At 41.3% G+C, this 10,088-nt stretch overlaps 1 protein-coding gene across 1 annotated transcript; it reads left to right on the top strand.

The window, feature by feature from the left end:
- Window positions 1-827: 827 nt before the first annotated feature.
- On the top strand, window positions 828-8,215 carry LOC136256338 (ankyrin repeat and IBR domain-containing protein 1-like). Its single transcript, XM_066049270.1, has 2 exons — window positions 828-968; window positions 5,792-8,215. Exon 2 carries the CDS (start codon window positions 5,806-5,808, stop codon window positions 8,092-8,094), a length of 2,289 nt encoding a protein of 762 aa, XP_065905342.1. The 5' UTR covers window positions 828-968; window positions 5,792-5,805; the 3' UTR covers window positions 8,095-8,215.
- Window positions 8,216-10,088: the final 1,873 nt, after the last annotated feature.

Below are 10,088 nucleotides of genomic sequence, written 5' to 3'. Positions count from 1 at the left end.
ACTATAATTATATAGAAAAAAATCTCACGATAAACATCAAACCTGAGGTATATCCTATGGAAATTCAAGCTAACCACTTAGCTATATATTAGCTGGCTAGTATTCTAATAAACTGCTGGAATTTCTTCACAGATTCAAGGGGTATTTCCCTGGCACATGTCATGCTTCTAAGGTATGTCATCTCTTCAGCTATTGTGTTATGTAGGGCCTCACAAATTAAATATTTGTACAGTGCCTACACTGTAAAATCTGAAATGTCCCCTGGACACACAATACCAAAAAATTAGTTATTCGCGACTGCTCTATTAGAGAGTTTGATCATGGATTTCTTGTCATAGAAGTCTACTGTACCAATGTCCATTAGAAGACTGTAAAATGCGCCATATGTGCTACAATTACAAATTCATTGATCCTGTGAATCACATTCTGAAGGGAATTTTTGACAAATGGTATTTACCATCTTTTCCTCAAAAGCCATAATAGGATTAGGAAATCATTATGTATACATAAGCCATGAATAACCACTGCTTAACAACAATGTATAAACCTAAGGTTTCTCTCAAGCTGTACTGGAATTGCAATTCAAATTATCATAAAACGCTCCAGATTAATTTGTGGATATATATGTTCCAATACAGACACCACTGTATAGTGGTGTCTACATGTGGTGTCCATATTGGAACATTTTGGTGTCCTTCGTCATGATCAGTGTAAAAGTGCTTGAATAAGAGTAGAGGGACTCCATACTGCAGGCACTGCCACAGGTCTGGCGCCGCCCGCCCATTAGCAAATAGAAGTCACGTGCGCAAGATTTTTTTTTTCACTGTCCAAATTCGGGACGGGGCGCTTACCATATAATCTCTAATCGATAAGAGGGACGAGACAAGAGACAAGTAGCAAACAAAGGACCCAAAGGTATCAAGAATATACAGGTGTTACTGACTCAGTATCCGGACACAAGACAACAGGTGCGTTAAATTGTAGATAATATGATCATGATCCGTATAGTGGGAGTACACCATATTCAGGTATTGATCACAGTACTCACCTCACTTTCGCGAGGCCTAGGTTTTCTGTCCGTTTGAGCATCGCGTATTGCGTACTACATTATAATTCATGTCATGTGCTTTATATGCACCTATCACTACCCCCTCCAGGCATACACACCCGAGTTACTGATACATACGTAGGGGAATAGTGGGAGATTTGATCTTGAAAATTGCACCACCAGTGAGGCACTTGACTGTTCAGAAATCTTAAATCTTACAGGTTATGCATCCTGAAAGAATAACCCGTTTCCAAAGTATGCTGTGTGGGGAATTGATCACTCGTCATGTCCCCACGGTGCAGAATTTGATTTTTGAAAAAGTCTAATCCCCACCTTACCTCCATTGTTGCCCAAGAAGAGGAGAGTTGGAGGATTTCAAGTACGCAATGTTTGAACAAACAGAAGATTTACATATATTTCTGTTTCCTGTCCTCCATATAGGAAATTTTTAACCATGTAGTTCACACCCCACTGACAGTTGGTGCAGTATTGCTGCTGGCATAATTTTAGTACCTGAAGACATGTATGACCATCATGCTTGTTTCCTGTCACCAAACTGATATGGTGGGAGGTGATTACTATTAATTGTACCAAGAGTTTATAATTTACAATATTAAGGAAGAGTGTCAAACTGCCAATATAGCCTGTACAAACACACTGAGTAAAATTAGACTTTTGAAAGTTTTGATCCAATTGACACATTTACTGGTGGAAGGTAAGTGTTGATATGTGTTGAGATGGTGAAACCTTTGTACAAACCAAGGTGTTGATATTCTATCTTACTCAGTGTATTTGCTGGAATGTACTCCTGTTGGACACTCTCTCTTACTACTTTATATTATGAACTCTTGATTGTACAATTGACTACTTTGTTTGAGATTATGACTGCTTGAAAGGTGCATAGACTGGGTACCCTATTTATCTTAACACTTGGTCATTCTGTGCCTTCCTCTATCACAAAATAGTGCATTCAGAGCATAGATAGACCATCCTTGTTTCCTGTCACTGCCTGCATCAAATTAGGTAGCCACACCAAATGTTACCGATCACCTGATTGCACTATTTTGTGATAGAGGAAGGCACAGAATGACCAAGTGTTAAGATAAATAGGGTACCCAGTCTATGCACCTTTCAAGCGAGATGAGGCTTGAAATAAGACCAAAATTTCATGATAGTGGTGTAGTACATTGGTGTACAGTTGTACACATAAAGGGTTGTAGTATGCATTTGACACGGTAAGGAGGAGTCTGTTTTACTGTTCACTGTTGTACATGGGTGTACCTGGGTATAGAAATGTGTACATCAGTGTGGGTATACAGCGGTGTACAGCAGTGTACATCGTTGTACAGTGGTGTACATCGGTGTACAGCAATGTACAGTGGTGTACATGAGTGTACAGCAGTGTACATGAGTGTACAGCAGTGTACAGCAGTGTACATGAGTGTACATGAGTGTACAGCAGTGTACGTGGGTGTACAGCAGTGTACGTGGGTGTACAGCAGTGTACGTGGGTGTACAGCAGTGTACGTGGGTGTACAACAGTGTACGTGGGTGTACGGCAGTGTACGTGGGTGTACGGCAGTGTACGTGGGTGTACGGCAGTGTACGTGGGTGTACGTGGGTGTACGGCAGTGTACGTGGGTGTACGGCAGTGTACGTGGGTGTACGGCAGTGTACGTGGGTGTACGGCAGTGTACGTGGGTGTACGGCAGTGTACGTGGGTGTACGGCAGTGTACGTGGGTGTACGGCAGTGTACGTGGGTGTACGGCAGTGTACGTGGGTGTACGGCAGTGTACGTGGGTGTACGGCAGTGTACGTGGGTGTACGGCAGTGTACGTGGGTGTACGGCAGTGTACGGCAGTGTACGTGGGTGTACGGCAGTGTACGTGGGTGTACCGCAGTGTACGTGGGTGTACGGCAGTGTACGTGAGTGTACAGCAGTGTACATCGGTGTACAGTGGTGTACATCGGTGTACTTCAGTGTACATGGGTGTACAGCGGTGTACTTCAGTGTACATGGGTGTACAGCAGTGTACATGGGTGTACAGCAGTGTACATTGGTGTACTTCAGTGTACATGGGTGTATAGCAGTGTACATGGGTGTACTTCAGTGTACATGGGCGTACAGTGGTGTACAGCAGTGTACATCAGTGTACATGGGTGTACTTTGGTGTACTTCAGTCCATCGATTTACTTCGGTGTACAGCGGTGTACTTCAGTGTACAGCAATGTACAGCAATGTACATGGGTGTACTTCGGTGTACATGGGTGTACAGCAGTGTACTTCAGTGTACAGCAGTGTACATGGGTGTACAGCAGTGTACATGGGTGTACAGCAGTGTACATGGGTGTACAGCAGTGTACATGGGTGTACAGCAGTGTACATGGGTGTACAGCAGTGTACATGGGTGTACAGCAGTGTACATCGGTGTACAGCGGTGTGCTTCAGTGTACATGGGTGTACAGTGATGTACATCGGTGTACATCGGTGTACAGCGGTGTAGTTTAGTGTACAGCAGTGTACATGGGTGTACAGCAGTGTACATGGGTGTACAGCAGTGTACATGGGTGTACAGCAGTGTACATGGGTGTACAGCAGTGTACATGGGTGTACAGTGGTGTACTTCAGTGTACAGCAGTGTACATGGGTGTACAGCAGTGTACATGGGTGTACATCGATGTACATGGCTGTACAGCGGTGTACATGGGTGTACAGCAGTGTACATAGATGTACAGCTGTGTACATGGGTGTACAGCAGTGTACATCGGTGTACAGCAGTGTACATCGGTGTACTTCAGTGTACATCGGTGTACATCGGTGTACAGCAGTGTACATGGGTGTACAGCAGTGTACATGGGTGTACAGCAGTGTACATGGGTGTACAGCGGTGTACTTCAGTGTACAGCAGTGTACATGGGTGTACAGCAGTGTACATGGGTGTACAGCAGTGTACATGGGTGTACAGTGGTGTACATGTGTGTACATAAGTTACAAGATTCAGAGTTTAAGTAAGGCACAGCTACTCCCTGCAGTTCCATGCAATAAATACATTTTGAGATGCTGTGATGCAAATCTTTGAGGCACCGTCTAAAATTTCTCTCTTGGTGTTGGAAAAAAATTTGCAATAAAATGAAAATGTTCTTGACACAGAAAATTGTTGGTAATGTCCTAATTTTGAGGGTTTCATATATGTTAGAAAAGTTCAGCTGATATAATTCTGCTAGAATTTGATGGTCATTTTGCTTACAAGATCAAGCCTGTGAGAGGTGATGATTAGAATCTAATGGACGTGTCAGTTCAAATGATGTTAAGCTAGAAGTGATGGTGTTGTGAATGACAATATCTATAGTCTACATGGTGTTATCACTGCATTAGCAGGGATTGTAGCTCACTGGCTCGCAAGTTGGGTAGGTCTAGCATAGATTGACAAAACTTCCTTAAAGCTGGTGACTAAACAATGGAATATCAACTTTTCCACATACAAAAGTTGACCAAATTTTAAACATTAAAGAAACTAAAAGTTACTGTTATGGAGAGAGCTATTAATGCAGAAAGTACAAATTTAACAAGTTTAGCTAAATAATTGAATTTTTGAGTACTGCAGTGTATGATAGCTATGATAGAAAAATGAAAACGATAATAGGCTGATGTCTGATTGTGTGCAAAGCTTACGTAAAGTGTAACCCATAGCTACTGGAGCATTCAAAGTATTATAGCTAGCATACACTGCTGTACACCCATGTACACTGCTGTACACCCATGTACGCTGCTGTACACTCATGTACACTGCTGTACACCCATGTACACCGCTGTACACTCATGTACACTGCTGTACACCGCTGTACACTCATGTACACCCATGTACACCGCTGTACACTCATGTACACTGCTGTACACCCATGTACACCGCTGTACACTCATGTACACTGCTGTACACCCATGTACACTGCTATACACCACTGCACACCCATGTACACTCTATGCGCTCAAGTTAACATGCTGTAGCCCTTTCTGTGTACACCAGTACACTGCACCAACACCATAAAGTTTTGGCCCACATGCACAAATGTGTACTCGTATTAATGATTAGTGTTCGTTGCGCTATAAACTGCAATCCATGTACACCATGTACACTGGTGTACTGTAAAGGTTACAAAGAATTATGGTCTTATAATAAGCCTCATATGATGCTCTGTGTGTTTGACAAATCAAATCCTGATGTCACTCGAGGTTTATAGTAGCTGCACTTCTCATCATACAATATGGTAGTACTCAGAAGAGGTTGGTCATGCGTCACAGCTCAGTGACGTACTACTTCGTCTGCTTACACAATAAACATGGCGTCTGAAATTAGCATTATTATGAAGCCCTTTGTCACGTTCACAAGAAGTATGCATAATGTAGTGTTTGTTTCGTGGTTATAAAAGCCTTACAAAGTATTGGGCAGTTGAAAGAAGGGTTCTGGAAACCATAATTTATCGATATCAATTCGCGCATTAGAATACTTTATGTCAATACTGAGGTGTCAGGGTTGAATTTTTCTTTGATATCACAAGATGTTTGACAACTTCCTCTGGGTAATACTGTATGGTAGGACCAGGTTCATGAATTTGGCAGTATTGGTTATTCATAACCAAGCTCAAACATGCCATCATAGCAACATGAAATGCCATAACCTTTTACTTTTATAAATCTTGTATAAAGTTTTCATTGATTACCTTTGTGTATTTTCTTTGCATAGAACTTGTAGTTGACATGGGGGCTGCTGTTTCACTCCAGTTCCAACAAGCATTAAGAAATGGTGATGAAATAACTGCATTACAACTATACCATAGCTCACCTGAGTTGAAGAAACTCAATGTTAACAAAGTGTACAAATTGTCACAAACCCGCAGCACTCCTCTACACTACTCTGCTAAGAGAGCATTAAGAGATATTTATGGGGAGTTCCTGCTTCAAGGTGGTGATCCCACTGTTCGAAACGGCAGGTACCAAACAGCCATACATCTCATTTGTACGTGTACTAATGCTGCCAAAAATCCTGTCGAGTGTGAGAGAAGAGCTACCATGTTGACTTTAACCATCGACTATTGCAACAAAAAGAAGCTAAGAATCATCGGATTAACGTTTGTGGACAGTTCCTTAAATTCTCCACTTCATTTAGCAGCCACTTCAGGATTGGTGAAATGTGTTGAGATCCTTGTGGCCAATGATGCATTCATATTGGGTCAGAAAAACATTGCTGGCCAGACACCATTGGACTGTGCCCAAAATGCACCAAACAAAGCTGCCATTGCTGCAATTCTAGAGCCATTAATGGTATTTGCATCTAATGAAAAGAGCACTGCAGAGTTAGCTGTCAAACCCTCCTACCTTAAACAGGAGTCATATACGCCATACCACGAGGATCGACTTAAATTACTACGAGAGGAAATCGTATCTGAAGTGACCCAGTCTCTCGGTCTCTCCACTGTTCATGCTGAAAGTTTGTTGGAAGCTAATGGATGGTCAGCACAAATTGTTATTGAGAAGTGGGTTGAAGATCATGTGGGGATGTGCAATCAAGTGGCAGTAGAGGTCCTATCTGAATTAACTTGTAATCTCCCTGTCAAACCCACTGAGAGTCTTAAGCAACAAAGGTCCATCACTGAATTAGAATGTCAAGTGTGTTTTGAGGTAGTAACAGAAGAGATCTCTGTACCCTGTGGCCATGTTGTCTGCAAGTTGTGCTGGGAGGAATATCTTAAGGAGAAGATTAACACTGGGAATGTTAGCAAGTTGAAGTGTCCTGCATATGACTGCTCAGAGTTGGTGCCCATGTCCATCATAAAGACACTTATCCCAGAGGAGATATACCAAAAATATCAAAAGTTTGGTCTTGATAAGTTTGTCACTGGTAAGACAGATATCAAGTGGTGTCCCCATCCTGGCTGTGAACGTGCTGTACAAGTCCCAGTGAATAACCCAGCAGAGAATGATGATGTTCAAGATGCGGGTGCATCCGATAGTAGCTCAGAGAAGAAAATCGATTCAAGAAATGTTGATTGTGGGGTAGGACATTTCTTTTGTTGGAGTTGCTCTAAGACAGCACATGACCCGTGCACTTGTGAAGTGTGGGAAGAATGGGAAAAGGAAGTAGCCGAACGAGTTGATGATAAACAGGGTGCTCAGAGAGCTGCCGAGAAGGCGTCAGATGATGTCTGGGTAGGTGAGAATTGTAAGCCATGTCCTAGTTGCAAGTCACCAATTTTCAAGGATAGTGGATGCAACCATATGACATGCTACAACTGTAACCATGAATTCTGTTGGATGTGTATGGGACGATGGTTCTTCCATGGCTCACTGACTGGAGGTTACTTTGAATGCAACAAGTTTATAATGAAGAAACTAGCCAATAGAAAGCTGGAGTCATCCAAGTCTAAAGCAAAGAAGAAAGCTAAGAAAAAGCATGGACGTTACTTCAAGCATGTCTATGACCGTTACAAGAATCACATACAAAGCTTAGAATATGAACTAACCATTCTTGAGAAGGCTGGAGACAGAATGAACAAGTTGAAAGCTTCAGCTTCAAGTGAACAAGATGTCACATTCTTTGAGGACGCCATCAGAGAGCTACTGAAATCTCGACATGTGTTAAAGGCTTCATATGCACTCAGCTACTACCTACACACCGAGGGAGAGAGAGATAGCTTCATCAAGCTAGTTGCTGAAGTAGAGAAATCCACTGAGCTACTTGCCCAGAGTGTTGCTAGGCCACATCTACAGACACCCAAAGATCAGATTATCTTGCTAACTGTTGAGAGCAGGGAGCAGCGACGATCATTCCTCCTTGCTGCCAGAAAATTCAACCCCTCTCTTCTAGCAATCCAAGATAATGAACAGCCTGCTGAGCCAGAATTATTATTACTGCCAGATGAGCTTCAACGCCACTTGACCCTGCGTCGTTATGATTATTATGACTATGATGAACCTTATCTTGATGATTACTACAGTTCGCCAGATGATGATGATGATGATGAAGATTATGACAGCGAATACTCGTAGGTTTTTTAATTAGTTATTATAGTTTTGTTTTTTCCATTTTATTTTGGATTTGTTGTGTGTAGGAGATATTACTATACATATAAGCTTACAATAATAAAGACTATTTGTCTTGTTTATTTCATCAATTCTCATCTTGGTAGTTTGCTGGGAACTGGAAGTGTGTCCATGTCCACCACTAGTGGAGGCATGTCCTTACTGTGGAGGAATAAAATGTTAATATAAATTCTATCTAAGGCCCCTTCAATTAACTCTTTTGTTTCTCAGGCCAAACTCAAAGTTGGTAAAATAAATATATATCATTTTTGCTAACTGAAGAGTGATTTTTCAAGTCAAACAGTAGCCAAGCATTGCTGTGTCACTCATCAGTAGGCAGCTATATGGTGAAACATTGCCTGTTCCTTACTTTGTGCTGAATTTCAAAGGTAACTTGCAATCCCTTTGTGGTGTTATCTCTATCTTGTTCTATTTGCATGGTGATCACATGTGAAATGAAAGCATTTTGCACAGTAAACTATAGGGTCTGTCAAACTTGAGAAACAAAAGATTTGGTTGAAGTGATCTTATCAGCTAGAACACAATCTAGCTGATAAATCTACTGAGCTACTTTCCCAGAGAATTGCTAGGCCACATCTACACACTGTTAAAAATAGAGAATATTCCAAACACCTTTAGGGGTGTTTTAACTGCTGTTTAAACTCCTTTGAAGGAGTTGTAGTACTCCCAAGGGGTGCTTAGGAGCAGCTGATAGGTGTTACTATACACCCTAAGGGTGTTCTAAAAGGTGTCACAGTACACTGTAAAGGTGTTCTAGTGCTCTCCATGGTGGCATTTTGTTGAAAAGAAATGTAGGCTTTCCGGCTGTAATATTCCAGCAACCGTCATGTTGATTTCAATTTACATTCAATGATTACCAATAACAAAGCACATTAGCAGTACTCAATAATTTTTGCAACATTTTATGCTTATCACATAGTTGTTTCCAAGTCACTCTTATATACCAGAGAATCAAACACATTGGATATATTTGCCACTAACAGACCTACCCTCATAAATAAATGCACCCCTGTACCTGGAATAAGCGATCATGATGCTGTTTACATAGAATCTTACATTAGAGCCAGGTACAAGAAATCATGCAATCAAACGTAGAATATACTTATGGGGAAAAACAGATTTTAACCTTCTTGCTCAAGTTCTGTCAGAATTTGTCAGTGGTTTTATTGCTGTAAACACCACGTCATCTATTCAGCAGATGTGGGATGACTTTAAGAATAAATGTATTGATTATTTAGAGCTGGTCCCATACAAATATTATAGTAAAAAGTTTTCCCAGCCCTGGGTTACCTCCGACACAAAAAGAATATGCAGGAAAAAGAAAAGGTTATATAATAAAGCCCACTCCTCTGGAACAGCAGTTGACCGGAATAATTACAAAGCACTCAAACAATTAGCTCAACATCAGTCACTTTCTTGACTATTCGATTCTCACTCTCTAACAGCAAGAAGTAGTTCTGGTCCTGTATTAAAGGGTGCCGCAAAGATGATACAGGAGTTTCGTCACTATCTGTTGGAGGTATCACAGTCACTGATGATATAAATAAGACCAATGTCCTAAACAACCAGTTTGCATCAGTATTCACTAAGGAAAATGTATCAACTATACCGATTGTAAGTGGTCCTTCATTTCCTGACATGAATGACATACAGATTGATGTTAATGGTGCTAGATCCACAAAAGGCTACAGGCCCAGATAGAATTCCAACAAGGTATCTTAAAATGTTTGCAATGGAAATAGCCCCTTGTCTCACATTACTGTACCTAGCATCATTGAATCAGGGCATAGTGCCTGATGATTGGAAGAAAGCTTTTGTGGTTCCTGTTTACAAGAAGGGAGATTGCTCATTGCCAGTAAGCTATCGCCCAATATCACTTACATGTGTTGTATGTAAAGCACTTGAGCATATCATCTCAACTAATATCCACTCACATCTTA

This window comes from Dysidea avara, chromosome 5, assembly GCF_963678975.1.
Source record: "Dysidea avara chromosome 5, odDysAvar1.4, whole genome shotgun sequence".
Taxonomy (NCBI): domain Eukaryota; kingdom Metazoa; phylum Porifera; class Demospongiae; order Dictyoceratida; family Dysideidae; genus Dysidea; species Dysidea avara.
This window is presented reverse-complemented; position numbering and strand designations above follow the sequence as displayed.